This window comes from Bufo bufo, chromosome 2 (genome assembly GCF_905171765.1).
Source record: "Bufo bufo chromosome 2, aBufBuf1.1, whole genome shotgun sequence".
NCBI lineage: Eukaryota > Metazoa > Chordata > Amphibia > Anura > Bufonidae > Bufo > Bufo bufo.
The window spans coordinates 40575199-40600848 of record NC_053390.1 but is presented as its reverse complement, the minus strand read 5'-3'; the positions used below and the strand labels follow the sequence as shown (position 1 = coordinate 40600848).

Genomic DNA, 25650 nt, shown 5'->3' with positions numbered 1-25650 from the left:
CAGACACTAATAGTATAAACATAACGTCCCCCAAAAATAATTCTGCTAAGCTGATACTATGCCAGGGTGCCCCCAAAGTAACAGTGCCCCCCAAAATCCCACCAATAGAAATAATTCTCTGCCAGAGCACACTTAGTAGTAATAATGCCCCCTATAGTGCCCTAGTAATCATGTTCCTCATAGACCCCCAGTAGTAGTAAAGCTCCCCATAATACCCCCTAGTAGTACTAATTTTCCCTATAATATGACAGTACATGAAATACCCTTCGCTTAGTGCCCGCAGTTGAGCTAATGTCCCCATAATGTATGCCAGTATAAAATACCCCTATATAGTGCCCCAGTAAATGCACTCATACTGCTCCTCTCCCCCATAGTGTCCCCCATAATATGCCAGTAAAAAAATACCCCTTAGTATCCCCAGCAGATGCCCATATAGTGCTCCTCTCCCCCACAATGTGCCAGTAAAAAAATTCCCCTTCTTAGTGCCACCATATGCCCCAATAGTGCTCCACTCCCCCATAGTGCCCCCAAATAATGCCCCATAGTGCCGCTCTCCCCTATAGTGCCTGCCATAATGTGCCAGTAAAAAATGCCCGCTTAGTGCTACCAAATTACATAGTGCCCCCCATAATGTTCCAATACAAAAGGCCCCTTTAGAGCCCCCACTTCCCCATAGTGCCCCCAAATAATGCCCCATAGTGCTGCTCTCCCCTATAGTGCCCCCCAGAATGTGCCAATAATAATTAAAAAAAAAAGCCCCTTTAGAGCCCCCAGATATCCCCATAGTGCTCCTCTCCCCCATGGTGCCCCCCATAATGTGCCAGCAAGAAATGCCCCCATAGTGCCAGCTCCCCCCCATAGTGCCATCCCCCTTATAGTGCCATCCCCCTTATAGTGCCAGCCCTCTTATAGTGCCAGCCCTCTTATAGTGCCAGCCCCCCATAGTGCCAGCCCCCCCATAGTGCCAGCCCCCCCCCATAGTGCCAGTTCCCCCATAGTGCCAGCCCCCTTATAGTGCCAGCTCCCCCATAGTGCCACCCTCCTATAGTGCAAGCCCCCCCATAGTGCCAGCTCCCCCCATAGTGCCAGCTCCGCCTATAGTGCCCCCCCATAGTGCTAGCTCCCCCAAAGTGCCAGATCCCACCCATAGTGCCAAATCCCCCTCATAGTGCCAGATCCCCCCATAGTGCCAGCCCCCCCAATAGTGCAAGCCCCCCCATAGTGCCAGCTCCTCCCCCATAGTGCCAGCTCCTCCCCCATAGTGCCAGCCCCCCCATAGTGCCAGATCCCCCCCCCATAGTGCCAGATCCCCTCCCATAGTGCCAGATCCCCCCCCCCCCCATAGTGCCAGATCCCCCCCCATAGTGCCATCCCCCCATAGTGCCAGCCCCCCATAGTGCCAGCCCCCCCATAGTGCCAGCTCCCCCTATAGTGCCAGCTCCCCCCCATAGTGCCAGATCCCCCCATAGTGCCAGATCCCCCCCTATAGTGCAAGCCCCCCCCCATAGTGCCAGATCCCCCCCATAGTGCCAGATCCCCCTATAGTGCCCCCGCATAGTGCTAGCTCCCCCAAAGTGCCAGATCCCCCCCATAGTGCCAAATCCCCCCTATAGTGCCAAATCCCCCCTATAGTGCCAGCCCCCCCTATAGTGCCAGATCCCCCCTATAATGCCAGATCCCCCCCATAGTGCCAGCCCCGCCTATAGTGCAAGCCCCCCCCATAGTGCCAGATCCCCCCCCATAGTGCCAGATCCCCCCCATAGTGCCAGATCCCCCCCATAGTGCCAGCTCCCCCCCCATAGTGCCAGCTCCCCCTATAGTGCCCCCCCCCCATAGTGCTAGCTCCCCCATAGTGCCAGATCCCCCCCATAGTGCCAGACCCCCCTATAGTGCAAGCCCCCCTATAGTGCAAGATCCCCCCATAGTGCCAGATCCCCCCCCATAGTGCCAGCCCCCTGCAAAGAAGAAAAAAAAAACAACACAATAATACTTACCTCCATCAGCAGCGATGCAAGCCTCTTCTGGCCTGTGTCCCTGCTGTGTGCTGCCGGGCTCAGGCGTCGCGATGATAATGACGTCATCGCACTGCCTGAGCCGGCCTCTGATAGGCTGCAGGCATTAGTGCCTGCGGCCTATCAGAAGAACAGGGGAGGGACACGCCTCTCCCTCCCCTGCCCCACAGCACACAGCACGGCCGCAATGACAAACAGGGCCGCGCCGCCTGTGGTGATGATCGGCGGTGCGGCCCTGAAGAATAAAAAAAAAAATAATAATAAAAAAAAAAAAATTTTAAGACGGGCGGCCCAGCGGCCGTTTATTTAGGGCGGCCTGGGGGGCAATTGCCTCCCTGCCCCCCGGCCCAGCCCGCCCCTGCCCCAGCAGAAGAATTGACACGGTTATTCAGAGCAAATTCAGCCAACGGAAGGAATTTGACCCATAATTGCTGGTCATCAGCAACATACAACCTCAGGAATTGTTCCACAGACTGATTAAGGCGTTCAGTCTGCCCATTACTCTCAGGATGGTAGGCGGAAGAAAAAGACAACGAAATTTTACATCTTTGACAGAAGGCCCTCCAGAATTTGGACACAAACTGCACACCCCTGTCCGAAACAATATTTTCCGGGATGCCATGTAAACAAACAATCTCTCTCACAAAGATAGACGCCAGGGTTTTAGCATTCGGAAGTTTAGACAGGGGAATGAAATGAACCATCTTTCTAACCCTATCGACCACTACCCAAACCCCAGTCTTACCCTCCGCCAGCGGTAGGTCAGTTATAAAGTCCATCGAGATATGGGACCAGGGTCTACTGGGAATGGGTAGGGGTCGTAGGTTACAAGCAGGGCGAGTCCTAGGTGTCTTAGACCTGGCACAAACCTCACAGGCTGACACGTAAGACTTGACATCCCTGGTCAGAGTGGGCCACCAATAAGATCTAGAAACCAGATCCTTAGTGCCCTCAATACCCGGATGTCCACAAAAGGCAGAATCGTGACACTCACCCAACAGCTGGAGACGAAATTGTACGGGAACAAACAACTTATCTGTTGGGGTGGATGCCGGTGCCAGATGTTGTTCAGCCTTAATGCGAGCCGAGATATCCTGGGTTAGAGCCGCTAAGAAGATGTTTGCTGGTAGGATGGATTCAGGCGGCGTCTCAGTGGGTTGAAAAGCATGGTAGCTCCGAGATAATGCGTCTGCCTTAACATTTTTACTTCCCGGCCTGAACGTAATGGAGAAATCAAAACGGGTAAAAAACAGAGCCCATCGGTCTTGTCGGGGATTCAACCTCTTAGCGGACTCGAGAAACATTAGGTTTTTATGGTCAGTGACAACAGTTACTCGATGCCTTGCCCCCTCCAAAAAATGTCTTCACTCCTCAAATGCCCATTTAATGGCCAACAGCTCCCTATTCCCTATGTCGTAGTTTCTCTCCGTGGGAGAGAATTTCCTAGAGAAGAAGGCACACGGTCTCAGGTTAGTGAGGCTAGCAGGACCTTGTGAAAGGACTGCTTCTGCGCCGTCCTCGGACGCATCCACCTCCACAATAAAGGGTCTCTCCTGATCAGGCTGGATCAGAATGGGAGCGCTACTAAATGCCTTTTTTAATGTTTCAAATGAAGAAATGGCCTTGGTAGACCAATTCTCCAAATCCGCTCCTTTCTTAGTAAGGTCGGTCAATGGCTTAGCAATTACAGAAAAATTCATGATAAATTTACGGTAGTAATTAGCGAAACCCAAAAACCGTTGTAAAGCCTTTAAGGATGAAGGCCTTACCCATTCCTTAATTGCTAAAACCTTACCAGGATCCATCTTAAAGGCGTGAGGAGTCAAAACATGCCCTAGAAACAGTATCTCCTGTACACCAAAGACACATTTCTCTTGCTTAGCAGATAGCTGGTTCTCCCTCAACACCTCTAATACTTGTTTGACATGGGACACATGAGATTTGAAATCAGGAGAGAATATCAAAATGTCGTCAAGATAGACAATAATAAATTTACCTAAGAACTCCCTAAGAATATCGTTCATTAAGTTTTGGAACACAGCTGGGGCATTGCTGAGTCCAAAAGGCATCACCTGATATTCAAAGTGTCCTATCGGAGTATTGAACGCTGTCTTCCATTCGTCTCCCTCCTTGATTCGGATTAGATTGTATGCCCCTTTCAGGTCAATCTTGGAAAACCAGGTTGCCCCCAAAACCTGGTTAAATAAATCCGGAATCAATGGGAGAGAGTATCTATTTTGGACAGTGATTTTATTTAATCTCCGGTAATCAATACAAGGCCTAAGACCACCATCCTTCTTTTTAACAAAGAAAAACCCTGCTCCCATAGGAGAGACTGAAGGTCTAATATGCCCTTTAGCAAGGCTCTCCTTAATATAATCTTCCATAGCCTTGCGTTCGGGCCCTGAAAGATTATAAATTCGACCTTTAGGAAATTCGGCACCCTCAATTAGCTCTATGGCGCAATCATAAGGTCTATGGGGGGGGTAGAACCTCTGGAGTAAGGGATGAGAACACATCAGAATATTCCTTAATAACAGAGGGTAATGTATTAGACCTTACTGAAACCCCAGCCTGGACCACGGACAAGCATGAGTCACACTTAGGTCCCCATTTCACCAACTCTCCTTTGGACCAATCAATTGTGGGGTTATGTAAACGGAGCCAAGGCAACCCTAGTACCACCTCAACCGGTAGGTTCTCCAGGACTAGAAGAGAACATCTCTCAGAGTGGCACACACCCACGGACAGAGAAATTTCAGAGGTACATGACCTCACCGTACCACCAATCAGGGGAGTAGCATCAATAGCCATGACATGGATAGGTGTAGGTAACGCAAACATTGGAATACCCAATTTACAAGCAAACTCAAAGTCAATAAAGCTGGCCGCTGAACCGGAGTCAATAAAGGCCTTACCCGGCCACTTATTAACCCCCAGAGAAATTGTTATGGGTACCAAAAGCTTACCTTTAGAAAAATCAGGGTGTACCTGGTCTTTAGGTTGTCTTGCCTTAGAAGACTTGTCAGAGAGGTCCCTCTTAGGACACTTGTTGATCCAATGGCCAGGATCTCCACAGTAGAAGCACTCTCCGCGTCTGCGACGAAGATTACCCCGGGTCATACCAACCTGCATGGGTTCCTCGGTGGAGACCTCAGTGTTGTCCCTGGAAAAGGCCTCTGGCTGGACCACCATCTGAGAACAGAACTGTCGTTCTTGTCGTCTCTCTCTAACTCGTCTGTCAAGTCGGACAACTAGGGTCATCATCTCCTCTAAGGTCTCAGGAATTTGGTAATTGACCAATAGATCTTTTAAATTATCAGATAGACCTGACCTAAACTGACTCTTCAGGGCTGGTTCATTCCATCCTGAGGGGACACACCACCGTCTGAATTGGGTGCAATACTCCTCCGCAGGGAGATGGCCCTGAACCAGTGCCCTAAGAGCTGTCTCGGCTACCAGGGCCCTGTCTGGTTCGTCATAGAGGGTACCCAGGGCCTGAAAAAAACCCTCCACAGAAGTTAGACAACTGGCCCCAAGAGGTAACGAAAATGCCCAGTCCTGGGGATCACCCTGTAGTAGAGAAATGATAATCCCCACGCGTTGGCTCTCGGGACCGGAGGACACGGGGCGCAAACGGAAGTAGAGTTTGCAATTCTCCTTAAAGGAGAGAAACCTCTTCCGGTCTCCAGAAAAGGGTTCTGGGAGCTTGATCTGGGGTTCAAAATATGGACTGGAGGACAGAGGAGTGGAAGAACCTTGCCCTAACTCACAAGAACGGAGTTTCTCTCCTAGCTCCTGCACCCTCTGTGTCAAGTTAGAGACATGGTCAGTCAGGGTAGTAAGAGGATTCATGATACAGTGGTTATTGGGCCTGTTAATCTGTAACGGTCACGTACAACACACACACAGGGAGAAGGGTAGTGACCACTGCGCTCCACCCTCACCCCTGGCCCTGCCTACTTGCCTCACGAGTCCTGATGACAGGGGACAACTGGACGGCAGTCCCTAACTTAGGATATGTGCAGGGAAGACAGACAAGACAAAATACGGAACATGAACGGACCGGGTCAGAACCAAGAGAGCTACGCAGTACAACGGATTAAGCAAAGAATGGTCAGGAGAAGCCGGGGTCAAATACCAGGAGAGTAGCGAAGTACAAGAGGAGTCCTAAGAGAGTAGTCAGGTGGGAGCCGAGGTCACAATACCAGGATGTATGCGCAGTACAGGAGGAGCAGGCAGAGGATCGTCAGGGAACAGGATCAGGTAAATATTCAGTAGTCCAACAAATAGCCAGGATCCTAGAAATTAACAGGCAACCTGTGGCCAGCAGGCTGCCTGTATTTATAGTGGGGAGTGAGGGTCATGTGACGTGGCCAGCGTCACATGACCGACAGGCCAACCAATCAGCTCGGCACTCAAGGCAGACTAGGAGCAGGGAGCCACCCAGTCAGCAAAGCCGCCCTGGGAATGAGGTCAAGCACAAATCCTCATTCCCAAAGCTAAGCAACAGGTCTGCGGGCGATGGGGGACCGAGTGCACCTTCGGAACCCCGTGACACTTTGATTACTGCTTTGCACACTCTTGGCATTCTCTTGATGAGCTTCAAGAGGTAGTCCCCTGAAATGGTTTTCACTTCACAGGTGTGCCCTGTCAGGTTTAATAAGTGGGATTTCTTGCCTTATAAATGGGGTTGGGACCATCAGTTGCGTTGAGGAGAAGTCAGGTGGATACACAGCTGATAGTCCTACTGAATAGACTGTTAGAATTTGTATTATGGCAAGAAAAAAGCAGCTAAGTATAGAAAAACGAGTGGCCATCATTACTTTAAGAAATTAAGGTCAGTCAGTCAGCCGAAAAATTGGGAAAACTTTGAAAGTAAGGGCTATTTGACCATGAAGGAGAGTGATGGGGTGCTGCGCCAGATGACCTGGCCTCCACAGTCACTGGACCTGAACCCAATCGAGATAGTTTGGGGTGAGCTGGACCGCAGAGTGAAGGCAAAAGGGCCAACAAGTGCTAAGCATCTCTGGGAATTCCTTTAAGACTGTTGGAAGACCATTTCAGGGGACTACCTCTTGAAGCTCATCAAGAGAATGCCAAGAGTGTGCAAAGCAGTAATCAAAGCAAAAGGTGGCTACTTTGAAGAACCTAGAATATGACATATTTTCAGTTGTTTCACACTTGTTTGTTATGTATATAATTCCACATGTGTTAATTCATAGTTTTGATGCCTTCATAGTCATGAAAATAAAGAAAACTCTTTGAATGAGAAGGTGTGTCCAAACTTTTGGTCTGTACTGGTATGTACACAGTGACTGCACCAGCAGAATAGTGAGTGCAGCTCTGGAGTGTAATACACAATGTAACACAGGATCAGTACAGGATAAGTAATGTTATATATGTACTCAGTGAATTCACCAGCAGAATAATGAGTGCAGCTCTGGAGTATAATACAGGATGCAACTCAGGATCAGTACAGGATAAGTAATGTATATACACAGTGACTGCACCAGCAGAATAGTGAGTGCAGCTCTGGAGTGTAATACAGGATGTAACTCCGGATCAGTACAGGATAAATAATGTAATGTATGTACACAGTGACTCCACCAGCAGAATAGTGAGTGTAGCTCTTGAGTATAATACAGGATGTAACTCAGGATCAGTACAGGATAAGTAATGTTATGTATGTACACAGTGACTCCACCAGCAGAATAGTGAGTGCAGCTCTGGAGTGTAATACAGGATGTAACTCCGGATCAGTACAGGATAAATAATGTAATGTATGTACACAGTGACTCCACCAGTAGAATAGTGAGTGCAGCTCTTGAGTATAATACAGGATGTAACTCAGGATCAGTACAGGATAAGTAATGTTATGTATGTACTCAGTGAATTCACCAGCAGAATAATGAGTGCAGCTCTGGAGTGTAATACAGGATGTAACTCCGGATCAGTACAGGATAAATAATGTAATGTATGTACACAGTGACTCCACCAGCAGAATAGTGAGTGCAGCTCTGGAGTGTAATATAGGATGGAACTTAAGATCAGTAGAGGAAAGTAATGTAATGTGGGTACATAGTGACTTATTTTATGCAGTGCATTTGGAAAGTCTTCGGTCACTTGAATTTTTTCTCATTTTGTTATGTTGCTCCTTGTGCTAAAATCAAAAGAATTCAAAGAATTTTTTTTTTTGGGGAACCATCATTCTACACTAAATCCCTCTTAGTAAAAAAATATTTTTTTATCAAAACACAGTTTTAGAAATGTTTGCAAATATATTAAAAGGAAAAACTAAAATTATGCATGGACATAAGTATTCAGCCCCTTTGCTATGACACTTGACATTTCTCTTGATCATCTTTGAGGTGTTTCTACACCTTGATTGGAGTTGTAACATCCCAGAGTTATGTTACTAAACTCTTTTTCCCCGCTACTATTTGTTGGTAACATGTGCCTTGTCATCTAATGTGATTTTATTTAATATTCCTCACAGATGTGCATTGAAAGCCTTGTTTGAATGTACTTTGCTGTAATTTCCATGTACACCAGCAGGTGGCAGCAATGTGTCACCAGGGCCTTAGTAACAGTTTAGCATATCTAGACTGGAATAGTTCATTCCAGTCTAGCCCCCCTTCTTTGAGGAGGTGTAGAATGTTTCCACATCCTGCCTCATGGGGAGGGAAGGAAGTTCAGTTAGTGTGGCAGCCACCCCGGCTAGGGGAAGGCTGTGCTGGTAGGAGCTCCCAGTTCTAGGGATCCCAACCCAGAATCGTGTCTCGGCTGAGACCAAAGATCACCATTCCCGGTCTGAGCCCTTCAGCCTCAGCTGGTGACAAGCAAGCAGCCACCTCCAGAACTCCAGGAAGAACCATTCCCTGGGAGCATAACTGTGAGTACCATCCAGAGACCAGGAGAAGCCAAATTCCTCCTCAGCTAGTCAGTCCCCAACACAGCAGAAGATAGACAGAGCAGAAGATAGATTCCTTCCATATTCTCCAGGCATATGATAGAAGCAGAAGAGATATTGATCCCTGCCATACATTGCCAAAACCTGCTGGGACCTAAAAGACTAATGCTGTATCTTGTATGGATTAATGCTGCCTCCAGTAAAGACAAGTTGAATTATATTCCAAGTCTGGATCTCATTCATTGCTACCAAGTTCCTCAATTACTCCTACTACTAGCAACACTAATTTTATTGCAAGTGAGCCAGGATCCAGGAGTCCAGCCGTACCCAGGTAGGAGACACCGTTGACACTATTGCCACTTTCACACAGAGACATTACACCACTCTGGCATTCCTAACCTGGTACGTGAGCTACAACATCTTAAAGAGCCCTGTATTAGTACCCTGCGCACGCTGCAATTGGCGTCACGAACAAAAAACATAGACTATTATACACATATCCTGACCCACTGCATAATTGGCGTCCGTGTAATCCTACCACGGTCCTGCTCATTGCAGAGTCACCTGTGGTAAATTCAGTGTATTGGACATGACTTGGAAAGACACGGACCTGTCTATAAGGTCTCACAGCTGCAAATGCATATCAGAGCAAAAACCAAGTCATGAAGAAGAAAGAACTTCCTGTAGAGCTCATAGACAGGATTGTGTGAAGGCATCTAGAGAATGTCGGCTGCACTGAAAATTCCCAAGTGCACAGTGGTCTCCATAATTCTTAAATTGAAGAAATTTGTAACAACCAGGGTTCTTCCTAGAGCTGGCCACCCCACCAAACTAAGTAATTGGTGGAGAAGGGCCTTGGTAAGAGAGGTGAGCAAGAACCCAATGGTCACTCTGGCTGAGCTCCGAAGATCCGGTGCGCAGACCATCACTGCAGCCTCCGCCAATCTGGGCGTTATGGCAGAGGCGCCAAAAAGAGGCCTCTTCTTAGTAAAAGACACATGAAAGCCGCCTGGACTTTGCAAAAAACAACCTAAAGGACTCTCAGACTGCAAGATTCTCTGATCTGATGAAACCAAGATTGAACTTTTTGGCCTCAATTCTAAGCATCGTGCCTGGAGGAAACCAGGCACTGCTCATCACCTGCCCAATACCATCCCTACAGTGAAGCATGGTGGTAGCAGCATCATGCTGGGAGGACAGGGAGACTGGTCAGGGTGGAGGGAAAGCTGGATGGAGCAAAATACAGAGATATTCTTAATGAAAACCTAATCCAGAGCTCTGGACCTCAGACTGGACAAAGGTCACCCTCCAACAAGACAATGGCCCTAAGCACACAGCCAAGACAACACAGGAGCGGCTTAGGGATAACTCTGTGACTGTCCTTCAGTGTCCCTGCCAGAGCCCTGACCTGAACCCAGTGGAACATCTCTGAGAGACCTGAAAATTGCTGTCCTCCGACGGTCCCAATCCAACCTGAAAGAGTTTGAGAAGATCTGCAGGGAAGAATGGCAGAAAATCCCCAAATCCAAGAAGACTGGAGGCTGTAATCACTGCCAAAGAGGCCTCAACTAAATCCTGAGTAAAGGGTGTGAATACTTATGCAAGGTTATAATTTTTCCTTTTTTACAAAATTTGAAAAGATTTCTAACATTTTGTTCTCGCTTTCTCATTATGGGGTACTGAGTGCAGAATGATGCTGAAAATGTGAACTTTTTTAACATGAGAAAATGTGAGAAAAGTGAAAAGGTCTGAAGACTTTCTGAATGCGCGCTGTACATGTGTGTGTAAAATGTAAAACTGTGCTAAAAGGTGGACCTACCCTTGAAATATTACAAATACAGGGAGTGCAGAATTATTAGGCAAGTTGTATTTTTGAGGATTAATTTTATTATTGAACAACAACCATGTTCTCAGTGAACCCAAAAAACTCATTAATATCAAAGCTGAATATTTTTGGAAGTAGTTTTTAGTTTGTTTTTAGTTTTAGCTATTTTAGGGGGATATCTGTGTGTGCAGGTGACTATTACTGTGCATAATTATTAGGCAACTTAACAAAAAACAAATATATACCCATTTCAATTATTTATTTTTACCAGTGAAACCAATATAACATCTCAACATTCACAAATATACATTTCTGACATTCAAAAACAAAACAAAGACAAATCAGTGACCAATATAGCCACCTTTCTTTGCAAGGACACTCAAAAGCCTGCCATCCATGGATTCTGTCAGTGTTTTGATCTGTTCACCATCAACATTGCGTGCAGCAGCAACCACAGCCTCCCAGACACTGTTCAGAGAGGTGTACTGTTTTCCCTCCTTGTAAATCTCACATTTGATGATGGACCACAGGTTTTCAATGGGGTTCAGATCAGGTGAACAAGGAGGCCATGTCATTAGATTTTCTTCTTTTATACCCTTTCTTGCCAGCCACGCTGTGGAGTACTTGGACGCGTGTGATGGAGCATTGTCCTGCATGAAAATCATGTTTTTCTTGAAGGATGCAGACTTCTTCCTGTACCACTGCTTGAAGAAGGTGTCTTCCAGAAACTGGCAGTAGGACTGGGAGTTGAGCTTGACTCTATCCTCAACCCGAAAAGGCCCCACAAGCTCATCTTTGATGATACCAGCCCAAACCAGTACTCCACCTCCACCTTGCTGGCGTCTGAGTCGGACTGGAGCTCTCTGCCCTTTACCAATCCAGCCACGGGCCCATCCATCTGGCCCATCAAGACTCACTCTCATTTCATCAGTCCATAAAACCTTAGAAAAATCAGTCTTGAGATATTTCTTGGCCCAGTCTTGACGTTTCAGCTTGTGTGTCTTGTTCAGTGGTGGTCGTCTTTCAGCCTTTCTTACCTTGGCCATGTCTCTGAGTATTGCACACCTTGTGCTTTTGGGCACTCCAGTGATGTTGCAGCTCTGAAATATGGCCAAACTGGTGGCAAGTGGCATCTTGGCAGCTGCACGCTTGACTTTTCTCAGTTTATGGGCAGTTATTTTGCGCCTTGGTTTTTCCACACGCTTCTTGTGACCCTGTTGACTATTTTGAATGAAACGCTTGATTGTTCGATGATCACGCTTCAGAAGCTTTGCAATTTTAAGAGTGCTGCATCCCTCTGCAAGATATCTCACTATTTTTGACTTTTCTGAGCCTGTCAAGTCCTTCTTTTGACCCATTTTGCCAAAAGAAAGGAAGTTGCCTAATAATTATGCACACCTGATATAGGGTGTTGATGTCATTAGACCACACCCCTTCTCATTACAGAGATGCACATCACCTAATATGCTTAATTGGTAGTAGGCTTTCGAGCCTATACAGCTTGGAGTAAGACAACATGCATAAAGAGGATGATGTGGTCAAAATACTCATTTGCCTAATAATTCTGCACGCAGTGTAGACAAAGACATCTGTTACTTATTTGCATTTTGTCTATTTTTTTCTCCAAAGGGGATCAGACTTCTACTAAAGGGGATCAGACTTCTACTAAAGGGGATCAGACTTCTACTAAAGGGGATCAGACTTCTACTATACAAATGGCTTTAAGTATAAGCATCCCTTTTTTCTTGCTTATTAAAGTTATATTAATTGCCGTTTTTTGGAAAAGCAGGTAAGTAAATAAAAGACCTATGTATTATAATATATTTTATGTTCTATGAGTTGTATTTAAATAGTATGCTCTCCCAGAAATGTCCACTTTGGGACATATCCGCTTAAAGGGAACCTGTCACCGGGATTTTGTGTATAGAGCTGAGGACATGGGTTGCTAGATGGCCGCTAGCACATCCGCAATACCCAGTCCCCATAGCTCTGTGTGCTTTTATTGTGTAAAAAAAAAACTATTTGATACATATGCAAATTACCCTGAGATGTGTCCTGTCCCTGAGATGTGTCCAGTGTGAAGGAGCCCAGCACTGCCCCGCATCCTCAGAATCTCCTGCTTGCTCCCCGACGTCAGAAAGCCAGAGCACCGTAATCTTGAGATGCGCGAGCTAGCGCATGTGCAGTTCGTTCCCTGAGGCTAATGCCAGCACAGGGAAGAAATACTGCGCATGCGCTAGCTGACGCATCGCGAGATTACGGCGCTCTGGCTTTCTGACGTCGGAGAGCATGGAGGAGATTCTGAGGATGCGGGGCAGTGCTGGGCTCCTTCACACTGGACACATCTCAGGGACAGGACACATCTCAGGGTAATTTGCATATGTATCAAATCTATTTTTTTTTACACAATAAAAGCACACAGAGCTATGGGGACTGGGTATTGCGGATGTGCTAGCGGCCATCTAGCAACCCATGTCCTCAGCTCTATACACAAAATCACGGTGACAGGTTCCCTTTAAGCCCCACTGGTTTGAAGTTCATCTCACAGGATATTCCTGCAGAAAAGTGGATGGTTGGAAGGTTTGCTTTATGGCCTCTTTTAGGTGTATTATTAATGCCTAATATTTCTGGCTTGGGATGGTGCAGAAGTTATTCTACGGTACTTAATCTAAATAGGTCCAAAATTCTGAGCTCTGTTTTTTCTAATAGAGAGCCCTAAATCCACAGCTTCTCTTCACACTTAGGCCTCATGCACACGACCGTTGTGTGCATCCGTGGCCGTTGTGCCATTTTCCATTTTTTTTCGCGGACCCATTGACTTTCAATGGGTCCGTGGAAAAATCGGAAAATGCACCGTTTTGCAGCCGCATCCGTGTTTCCTGTCTGTCAAAAAAATATGACCTGTCCTATTTTTTTGACGGACAACGGTTCACGGACCCATTCAAGTCAATGGGTCCGTGAAAGAACACGGATGCACACAAGATTGGCATCCGCGTCCGTGATCCGTGGCCGTAGGTTACTTTTTATACAGACGGATCTGAAGATCCGTCTGCATAAAAGCTTTTTCAGAGATGAGTTTTCACTTCGTGAAAACTCAAATCTGACAGTATATTCTAACACAGAGGCGTTCCCATAGTGATGGGGACGCTTCTAGTTAGAATATACTGAGAACTGTGTACATGACTGCCCCCTGCTGCCTGGCAGGTGCTGCCAGGCAGCAAGGGGCAGGCCCCCCCCCCCTGTAGTTAACACATTGGTGGCCAGTGCGGCCGCCCCCCCCTCCCTCCCCTGTAGCTAACTCATTGGTGGCCAGTGGGCCCCCCCTCCCTCCCCTGTAGTTAACTCATTGGTGGCCAGTGGGCCCCCCTCCCTCCCCTGTAGTTAACTCGTTGGTGGCCAGTGGGCCCCCCCTCCCTCCCCTGTAGTTAACTTGTTGGTGGCCAGTGGGCCCCCCCTCCCTCCCCTGTAGTTAACTCGTTGGTGGCCAGTGGGCCCTCCCCCCTCCCTCCCCCTCCTAATTAAAATCTCCCCCCTATCATTGGTGGCAGCGGAGAGTACCGATCGGAGTCCCAGTTTAATCGCTGGGGCTCCGATCGGTAACCATGGCAACCAGGATGCTACTGCAGTCCCGGTTGCCATGGTTATTTAGCAATTTGTAGAAGCATTATACTTACCTGCGAGGCTGCGATGTCTGTGTCCGGCCGGGAGCTCCTCCTACTGGTAAGTGACAGGTCTGTGCGGCGCATTGCTTAATGATCTGTCACTTACCAGTAGGAGGAGCTCCTGGCCGGACACAGACATCGCAGCCTCGCAGGTAAGTATAATGCTTCTACAAATTGCTAAGTAACCATGGCAACCGGGACTGCAGTAGCATCCTGGTTGCCATGGTTACTGATTGGAGCCCCAGCAATAAACTGGGACTCCGATCGGTACTCTCCGCTGCCACCAATGATAGGGAGGGAGATTTTAATTAGGAGGGGGAGGGAGGGGAGAAGGCCCACTGGCCACCAATGAGTTAACTACAGGGGAGGGAGGGGGGCCCACTGGCCACCAACGAGTTAACTACAGGGGAGGGAGGGGGGGCCCACTGGCCACCAACGAGTTAACTACAGGGGAGGGAGGGGGGCCCACTGGCCACCAATGAGTTAACTACAGGGGAGGGAGGGGGGGCCCACTGGCCACCAACAAGTTAACTACAGGGGAGGGAGGGGGGGCCCACTGGCCACCAACGAGTTAACTACAGGGGAGGGAGGGGGGACCCATTGGCCACCAACGAGTTAACTACAGGGGAGGGAGGGGGGCCCACTGGCCACCAATGAGTTAACTACAGGGGAGGGAGGGGGGCCCACTGGCCACCAATGAGTTAACTACAGGGGAGGGAAGGGGGCCGGCCGCACTGGACAACAAAGAGTTAACTACAGGGGGGAGGGGGGGCCGGCCGCACTGGCCACCAATGAGTTAAAAACAGGGGGGGGGGGGGGTCTGCGCCCTGCTGCCTGGCAGCAACTGCCAGGCAGCAGGGGGCAGTCATGTACACAGTTCTTTTAGTATATTCTAACCTGAAGCGTCCCCATCACCATGGGAACGCCTCTGTGTTAGAATATACTGTCGGATTTGAGTTTCACGATCTAACTCATAACCGACAGTATATTCTAACATAGAGGCATTCCCATGGTGATGGGAACGCTTCAAGTTAAAATATACCATCGGATTGGAGAAAACTCCGATCCGATGGTATAAAAGGGACTCCTGACTTTACATTGAAAGTCAATGGGGGACGGATCCGTTTGCAATTGCACCATATTGTGTCAACGTCAAACGGATCCGTCCCCATTGACTTGCATTGTAATTCAGGACGGATCCGTTTGGCTCCGCACGGCCAGGCGGACACCAAAACGACTGTTTTTTCATGTCCGTGGATCCTCCAAAAATCAAGGAAGACCCACGGACGAAAAAACGGTCACGGATCACGGACCTACGGACCCCGTTTTTGCGGACCGTAAAAAAAAACGGTCGTGTGAGGGTTATAATTCTGCCTGCCTGTAGCCACCACTAGAGGGCACTCTTATTGAACTCAACAATAAAATCGGTCAGCAGTGAACCAAACCCCCCCCCCCTTGTGGCCATGTGGTGTACACACAGGTGTCACAGTGAAGAGCTGGACAACTGTGTGTCCGTTACATGGTAAGGACAAGTTTTTTTATCCACTCCAATCAGAGTTCTTATAAAATGACAGCAAGCCAAATTTTTAAACGTCATGAGGAATTGATAGAGAAAGAACTGTATACTATACTGTAAAATTGTATAATGAGTGAGCTTTAATTGCTGAAGCAATTTTCTAGGTAAAGCAAGGGGCTGAGGGGTCGAAGCATTATAGAGATATTCTCTTATTGGTGTTGTCGATGTCGTGCTTCGCCTCCTCAGGCCTGGCACTAAGATAAAACTGGATTTGTGTGGTCGTTCCTGATTTTTGGTACATGCTGATTGAACAATTATATTTTACCTTGAAGAAATTACCATCTGTAACTTTACATTTGCAGAATTAAACCTTTCATTTGGCCAGAAATTCCAAATCATAAAAAAACGCTGGAGAAGTTTTGTAACAAGCCAAAACAGGTATGGACGACTGTGATCGACATGGCATTTGTCCACTGAATGTACATGCGTTATGTTCTCGTGACCTAGTACATTTACATTTTAGGTGATATCATGCAATGTTTCAACTCCAACAATCACACAAGCAGTAATACTGATCAGGCTAGAACACCGTGCGATATCACTTGGAGACTTAAAGACTATGTACACCTTTGGGGGAATTTTTTTTTACTATTGCATTGTACTCATTTTGAGCTAAAAATCATTTTTTTTCAATTGGCCTTTATTAAAAATGTTGAACCACTGTCTCAATGCAGCCTTGAGTTTCTCCAGTAACAGGATCAGAAATGTCACTCTGTTCCATCAGGCAGCTCAATTGACGGCTTCTTATCTCTGATCTCTGACCTTATAAACACTCATTATAGCTCAATTCTATGCAATCATAAAAAAGTGTACATAACCTTTAAGCATCTGATCTCCTCATCGCTAAGATAATACATTGCAATACTTCTGAGTTGTGCCTCTAGCAGGGCTTAATAGGTGTACATAAATGGTAGACCTGGGGGCTTCTTCAAGTCTTGAGCTTGCACCATAACTGCAAAATAAATGAAGGGTGGATGAGAGGAAGGGGTTAACAATACACGCAATACATTTCTTTGTATTTCCTTGGAAAAACTCATATAGAGAGCCTGTGAGTCCTTCTTCCCCACCAACTCATAGAGAAAGCTTGAGAGTCCTGCCTCAATTGCCCACTCATAGAGAAGCTAATACATCCGGCTTCCCTTGCCGATTCATAGATAAAACTTGTGTGTCCTGCTTCCCTCACCCACTCATAGAAAAAAACAGTCCTGCTCCCTTCACCCATTCATAGAGAAAGCCTGTAAGTCCTGCTACCTCCTTCCACTAATAAAGTGTGTGAGTCCTGCTTTCACCACCCACTCATAGAGAGAGCCTGTGAGTCCTGCTTTCACCACCTACTCATAGAGAGAGCCTGTGAGTCCTGCTTTCACCACCCACTCATAGAGAGAGCCTGTGAGTCCTGCTTCCCCACCCACTCATAGAGAAAGCCTGTGAGTCCTGCTTCCCCACCCACTCATAGAGAAAGCCTGAGAGTCCTGCCTTCATTGCCCACTCATAGACAAGCCCATTCATCCTGCTTCCCCTGCCAACTCATAGATAAAGCTCGTTTGTCCTGCTTCCCCCACCCACCGATAGTGAAAGTCTGTGAATTTCTGCTTACCCACAAACTCCTAGAAAAAACCTGCGAGTCCTCCTTCCCCATTCCACTCAAAGAGGAAGCCTGTAAGTCCTGCTTCAAACATCCATTCACCTACTCATACAGAAAGCCAGTCACTACTGCTTCACCGTTGCTAAATTTTAGAAAATGTTCCACCATCCACTCAGAGAAAGCCCATGCATCCAGCTTCCCCTGCCTACACAAAGAAAAAGCCTGTAAGTCCTGCTTCCCCCATCAATTTATAGAGAAAGCCTGTGAGTCCTGCTTCCCCTGTCTACACATAGAAAAAGCCTGTGAGTCCTGCTTCCCCCATCAACTTATAGAGAAAGCCTGTGAGTCCTGCTTCCCCCATCAACTTATAGAGAAAGCCTGTGAGTCCTGCTTCCCCTGCCTACACATAGAAAAAGCCTGTGAGTCCTGCTTCCCCTGCCTACACATAGAAAAAGCCTGTGAGTCCTGCTTCCCCTGCCTACACATAGAAAAAGCCTGTGATTCCTGCTTCCACTATCAACTTATAGAGAAAGCCTGTGAGTCCTGCTTCCGCTGCTTACACATAGAAAAAGCCTGTGAGTCCTGCTTCTGCTGCCTACACATAGAAAACGCCTGTGAGTACTGTTTCTCCCACCAACTTATAGAGAAAGCCTGTGAGTCCTGCTTCCCACACCCACTGATAAAGACTGAGTCCTGCTTCCCTTCCCACTCATAGAGAAAGCCTGTGAGTCATGTTTCCCACAACCACTCATAGAGAAAGCCTGTGAGTCATGTTTCCCACAACCACTCATAGAGAAAGCCTGTGAGTCCTGTTTCTCCCACCAACTTATAGAGAAAGACTGTGGGTCCTGCTTCCCACAACCACTCATAGAGAAAGCCTGTGAGTCCTGCTTCCCACAACCACTCATAGAGAAAGCCTGTGAGTCCTGCTTCCCACAACCACTCATAGAGAAAGCCTGTGGGTCCTGCGTACCCCACACACTGATAGAGAAAGCCTGTGGGTCCTGCTTCCCTTTTACATTGTCAGAGAAAGCCTGTGTGTTCCTACTTTTCTTGAAAGAATGTGAGTCTTGCTTCTCCACCCCTTATAGTCCTTGTCCTAGTCCTATGACCATGGAAACACACAGGTCTGCCAACAAATTGTGTATAAAATATGGTAGAGTTTTAACGAAGGAAAAAGAAAAGTTGGACGAAGCAAATTCACTTATTGTGCCCAGTATGTCTGACTGGTACCAGGAAACAATGTACCGTAACTTAGTTAGTGCTATTTTATATAAATGTATATAAATGCCGATTGATAATACTGATACTTAGGTATTTACTTACGATTTGTCCTACAGAACTTGCACATAAGCTTCAATCCTGACTACTATGAGAACATTCCCATACATAAAATAGATTATATCAAGGCAAAAGAGATTCCAGAAGATTTTCATGAGATTGGCACCAGAACCAGCAGCATGGAGAAACTGTCTGTCCATACTGGTAATACCCTTTTGCCTCCTGCAGAGGGCAGCAGAGGACCTTCTACTAATAACACTGGTCAATGTACGAATCCTGGTGAAAATGCTTCACTAGATCCTCCTAATTCCGGATTTGTCACACTGCTACCTGGCGAAGGCGTCTTTGAGAAATGCAACCCATCAAACGGCAGCAATGGGATCATGTCGGGGTCCGCAAAACATTCAGGAAATGGATTAACAGGTCTATGCTGGGAAGATATTTATATAGCTATGTCTGCCTTCAAGACGCCCAGCAATGCCGTAAAGCAAGTCCCTAAAAATGCTTTCTAATGCTTCAAAAAGGGACCACAGTATAGTATATGAACTGTAGTACTCATGCTTGGTGAAGTACTACTCCATAGTACCACAAGGGGGAGCTATTTGTGGCAATTTCCATCAATTATACAATGTATAGCAATGCATGGCCTATAGACCGACACTGTATCCAGCCATGATACATGGCGTTTCCAGTTACACATCCTACTGGGGTAAAAAAAAGGTAGACATGTAAATGGATTATAATCTCCATCCAAAAAGTGTGCACTGTGCTCGTATCCATAGATCATCGGACCACCACTCCACTACTTTATGCTCAATGAATGTTAGATATTAGCTGCTAATGATCTGTGTAAGGGTAACTGACCCATCTTTTATTTGTGGATGCATAAAATATATAATATAATATATATGATATATATATATATATATATATATATATATATATATATATATATATATTTCCTGCATGGCTAAAAGTATGTGCACCTCCTCGGTGGCATCAGAAATTTCAGCTTCCATTATTCCATACAGCTATGCAATCTCTATAGACAAGCATCAGAAAGCAGTGCCGGACTGGGCCCACCAAAGGAAATGAGTACAGCACAGACAGGACCAGCTCCTCATGGGTGGGACGTTTGGATGTCCACATATTTTTGGCCATGTATTGCATTTGCTACCTGTATTTGGTAGAGCAGTTGCTCCATTTATTACTTATAATAATTCTGATAATTTCCCTTATTGAGAAAGCTTTATCAGAAGTGGTTGAAAGGTAAAAGGAGGAGCTTGCCCAGAGGAACCAAAACCCTGGTATAGTCATAGTATAAAGAGCTTAGAATCTTATTGCAAACGAGCTACCTTCAGCCACTACTAGCGGGGCTCAGGAGCTTAGTGCAGATATATACAGTCACCACTAGAGGGAGCTCATGAGCGCACTGCATACAGATATACACAGCCACCACTAGATGGAGATCAGGAGCTTACTTCATACAGATATATATATATACATGTATATATCTGTATGCAGCAATCTCCTGAGCTCCCTCTAGTGGTGGCTGTGTATATCTGTATGCAGTAATCTCCTGAGCTCCCTCTAGTGGTGGCTGTATATATCTGTATGCAGTAATCTCCTGAACTCCCTCTAGTGGTGGCTGTATATATCTGTATGCAGTAATCTCCTGAGCTCCCCCTAGTGGTGGCTGTATATATCTGTATGCAGTAATCTCCTGAGCTCCCTCTAGTGGTGGCTGTATATATCTGTATGCAGCAATCTCCTGAGCTCCCTCTAGTGGTGGCTGTGTATATCTGTATGCAGTAATCTCCTGAGCTCCCTCTAGTGGTGGCTGTATATATCTGTATGCAGCAATCTCCTGAGCTCCCTCTAGTGGTGGCTGTATATATCTGTATGCAGCAATCTTCTGAGCTCCCTCTAGTGGTGGCTGTATATATCTGTATGCAGTAATCTCCTGAGCTCCCTCTAGTGGTGGCTGTATATATCTGTATGCAGTAATCTCCTAAGCTGCCTCTAGTGTTGACTGTAGGTATGAATTTTATCTGCAGTTTATATCATGAATGTTGTGACATCTGTAATTTTATAACAAAAAGCTCCACAGCAACTTGGTGTTACCAATGAGTCGTGACAAAATAGTGGAAAAAGTTTGAAGTGTAACTTTACTAAGCCATAGAAAGTTTGAGGTTGCAGTTACCCTGCATGCTGGGAGTTGTAGTTTTGCAACAGATGTAATCACCTGATCTGTAACAAAGAAAGGTGCAGATAAACAACAATGGGGGACCCCACTGCCATACTGGTAGTAGGCTTATGTGATCCTTACTAGGTATCCCAAAAGGCAATGGTAAAATATTTGGGGGTTGTGTATATATAAATTTACTTGCTTATATAAGATGCTATGCATAGACATTTCTTCCATAACTAAAGCTGCTAAATAGAAAAAATGTTTATTGATATTATATATGGTTTATCTGCTCAGACAACATCTTCTACAAAGGGGCGTCCATCTTAACATTCTTCCCCAAGCTGAACAGATTCTAGCTTGGCCCTTGTCACTAGAGATCCCCAGCTGCTATCCATTGATTTCACTGGCTCTTTCCTAAATCTTTTTTACTGCTGCTCCCCCTGCTGGTAACAGCTGATCATGGAGGCTCCAGGCAGCTAGGGTGCCCCACACTTCCCCTGGGTTTCCAATGCTGGCTGTAGAGCCATAATGTAAGAAGATGTTGTTCACACCAGACTAACCCTTTAAGTGAATCTCCACACTGTATCTTCAAGTTATTTTTAAGTCCGATTACTCCAGCTGATTACTTTCTTAACATATCTTTATAGCGGTCAAAGCTTTTTTCTTCTGCTACAGAGATCCAAATCTTCTGGGTAGACGTAGTATTACCTGGTATAATTCAGCTGCCTGCAGCCACCTCAGGAGATTACTACATACAGATATATACAGCCACCACTAGAGGGAGCTCAGGAGACTACTGCATACAGATATATACAGCCTCCACTAGAGGGAGCTCAGGAGATTACTGCATACAGATATATACAGCCACCACTAGAGGGAGCTCAGGAGATTACTGCATACAGATATATACAGCCAACACTAGAGGGAGCTCAGGAGATTACTGCATACAGATATATACAGCAACCACTAGAGGGAGCTCAGGAGATTACTGCATACAGATATATACAGCCACCACTAGAGGGAGCTCAGGAGATTACTGCATACAGATATATACAGCCACCACTAGAGGGAGCTCAGGAGATTACTACATACAGATATATACAGCCACCACTAGAGGAAGCTCAGAAGATTACTGAATACAGATATATACAGTCACCACTAGAGGGAGCTCAGGAGACTACTGCATACAGATATATACAGTCACCACTAGAGGAAGCTCAGGAGATTACTACATACAGATACATACAGCCACCACTAGGGGGAGCTCAGGAGATTACTACATACAGATATATACAGCCACCACTAGGGGGAGCTCAGGAGATTACTACATACAGATATATACAGCCACCACTAGAGGGAGCTCAGGAGCTTACTGCATACAGATATATACAGCCAACACTAGAGGGAGCTCAGGAGATTACTGCATACAGATATATACAGTCACCACTAGAGGGAGCTCAGGAGCTTACTGCATACAGATATATACAGCCAACACTAGAGGGAGCTCAGGAGATTACTGCATACAGATCTATACATTCATTATTCTATACTGTATTACTATTGAAATTAGTATATATACACTGTCTGCAGTAAGCTCCTGAGCTCCCCCTAGTGCTGGCTGCTGGCAGACAACTTGTTATCATGTATCTCTTATGTCTATGCAGGGGATTTAGAACTCTGTGTCATAAAATGGGCACCAACAGCTATAAAGATGTATTCAAGAGTTAACATCCACAGAATTGTGATGTTTAAAGGTGAACAGACACGTTAAGGCAGTGATTTGGTAGTTCCCCGTGTGTTTCAGAAGCACAACTCCCAGCAATGTCCTGACAGCCACATGCTGGGAGTTATATTTGGGAGCCATCAGTTGGAGACTGCTGCTGTGAGAAGTCTGCTGCTCCGAGGATACATACAGGATCCTCTTCTATATCAGCCTTGCTCCGCTCACTATAGGCGGCATTATGTTACAGTATACCTCTTCCTGCTGAATGTATTCCTGCTCTACTGGATGATATTATATTGGTCGCAGTATATTATGAATGTCTTGTGACTAATCAGAACTTTATGTATCTGTGTAAATGTGATTGTACTCCAGTAAATACACTGACGGAACGGATCTTGTGTGGTGGGTTTCTTGTAGATTAAGGGTTTGGACAGTACAACCAGGCTGCCACAAAAGGTTAAACAGGAAATCCTCTATATAAAAGTTATAAATGGATAATAATGTTAAAAATAATCAAAAATTTACAAAAACTCCATAATAACCTGGTCAGTCTAGGGTAAAACACAAAAGTGAAATTCTTCGATATGTGACGTGTTCTCAGTGGGGAAAGAATCGCTGCCAAACACCTCTATACCCCGGACTTACCTGACAGGCAGCTTATCTCCCCTGAGAGGGCCTCTGCTGACATGAAGGGGCCCTCATACACATAGATCGTCAGCCGGTCCCACCAACAACGTCAGGTTCAGCTGATATACAGTACAGACCAAAAGTTTGGACACACCTTCTCATTCAAAGAGTTTTCCTTATTTTCATCGGACTATGAAGGCATCAATACTATGAATTAACACATGTGGAATTATATACATAACAAACAAGTGTGAAACAACTGAAAATATGTCATATTCTAGGTTCTTCAAAGTAGCCACCTTTTGCTTTGATTACTGCTTTGCACACTCTTGGCATTCTCTTGATGAGCTTCAAGAGGTAGTCCCCTGAAATGGTTTTCACTTCACAGGTGTGCCCTGTCAGGTTTAATAAGTGGGATTTCTTGCCTTATAAATGGGGTTGGGACCATCAGTTGCGTTGAGGAGAAGTCAGGTAGATACACAGCTGATAGTCCTACTGAATAGACTGTTAGAATTTGTATTATGGCAAGAAAAAAGCAGCTAAGTAAAGAAAAACGAGTGGCCATCATTACTTTAAGAAATTAAGGTCAGTCAGTCAGCCGAAAAATTGGGAAAACTTTGAAAGTAAGGGCTATTTGACCATGAAGGAGAGTGATGGGGTGCTGCGCCAGATGACCCGGCCTCCACAGTTACCGGACCTGAACCCAATCGAGATGGTTTGGGGTGAGCTGGACCGCAGAGTGAAGACAAAAGGGCCAACACGTGCTAAGCATCTCTGGGAACTCCTTCAAGACTGTTGGAGGACCATTTCAGGGGACTACCTCTTGAAGCTCATCAAGAGAATGCCAAGAGTGTGCAAAGCAGTAATCAAAGCAAAAGGTGGCTACTTTGAAGAACCTAGAATATGACATATTTTCAGTTGTTTCACACTTGTTTGTTATGTATATAATTCCACATGTGTTAATTCATAGTTTTGATGCCTTCATAGTCATGAAAATAAAGAAAACTCTTTGAATAAGAAGGTGTGTCCAAACTTTTGGTCTGTACTGTACATCTAATGTTTATGGCCAGAGATTTCCAGTGAAGGATGAGGTAGTTTACCTTCTGCCGCTTCCATCCCACACTTCTTGGATACCGCCTGTAAATTTACATCTACCGATGACCTATCCTTAGGTCTGACCCTGGTACTTCCACCAGTCTGCAGGACGAGGCAGTGCCCAGTTTTTTAATGGGTGTGCACACTCTGCAGTACTGTGCAAAAGTCATAGACCAGCCTTCTTTACTTGTGCACCCTACTGCCACTTTAACTCTTCCACCCTTCTGATCTTTACTGCACTGCTCTTAAGTCCTTTACCCCAACTAATGATTTCTGGTGGTTGTACAGTAAGCTACAAATACCACCCTTCCTTTCCTGTGCACCCAACTGTCACTTTAACTAATTTGTCCGTCCAATCTTTCAGTCAATGGTGTGCAAAGGTCAGAAACCATCGTTCCTTACTTGCGCACCTAACTGCAACTTTAATTCTTCCACCCTTCAAATCTTTACTTCAATTTCCAATGTCATGCACCCCAATGAATGTCCTTTGGTGAGTGTCCAGCACTGTGAAAACGTCATAGACCATCCTTCTTTACTTTTATACCCTACTGCCACTTTAACTCTTCCATCCTTCGAATCTTTACTGCAATGCTCTACGTCCTGTGAAGTGCAAAGGTCAGAGACCACCATTCCTTACTTGTGCACCCTACTGTCACTTTAACACTTCCATCCTTCCAATCTTTACGTCAATGTCCTATGTCGTGGTGTGCAGTACTTTGCAAAAAACAGAGACCAGTCTTCCTTATCTGTCCACCCTACTGCCACTTTAACATGTCCATCCTTCCAATCTTTACGTCAACGCTCTATGTCAGGTATCTAATTAATTATCTTTTTCTGGTCGTACAGTACTGTGCAAAAATGAGAGACCAGCCTTACTTGTCCACCCTACTGTCACTTGAACACTTCCATCCTTCCAGTATTTAGTGCAATGCTCTGTACAAAAGTCAGGGACCATTCTTCCTCACTTGTGCACCCTACTGCCACTTTAACTCTTTTCATTGACCTGTAAAAAAGGTAACGGTAACTCTCACACAAACTACTACCCACTGAGTATGGCAGCCCTGCATCTAAAGTGCAGATATTTCTGAGATCAGAGATACAATTACCCACAAGCACATGGGGTAGTAAAGTCAAGAGGAAAGTCATTTTTAGGCAAGGCT

General features: G+C 45.9%; 1 protein-coding gene across 4 annotated transcripts in view; it reads left to right on the top strand.

Annotated features, from left to right (window-relative positions):
- Positions 1 to 19556, top strand: part of IL7R (interleukin 7 receptor) — a 79187-nt gene extending 59631 nt beyond the window's left edge. For 3 of the 4 annotated variants that reach the window (XM_040420979.1, XM_040420978.1, XM_040420982.1), the window contains 3 exons: positions 12380 to 12539; positions 16291 to 16366; positions 18914 to 19556. In XM_040420979.1, the coding sequence (XP_040276913.1) occupies positions 12380 to 12539; positions 16291 to 16366; positions 18914 to 19366 (689 nt within the window). In that variant the 3' untranslated portion in view covers positions 19367 to 19556. The remainder of the gene's footprint in view (positions 1 to 12379; positions 12540 to 16290; positions 16367 to 18913) is intronic. The other variant, XM_040420980.1, reaches the window with a different exon arrangement.
- Positions 19557 to 25650: the final 6094 nt, after the last annotated feature.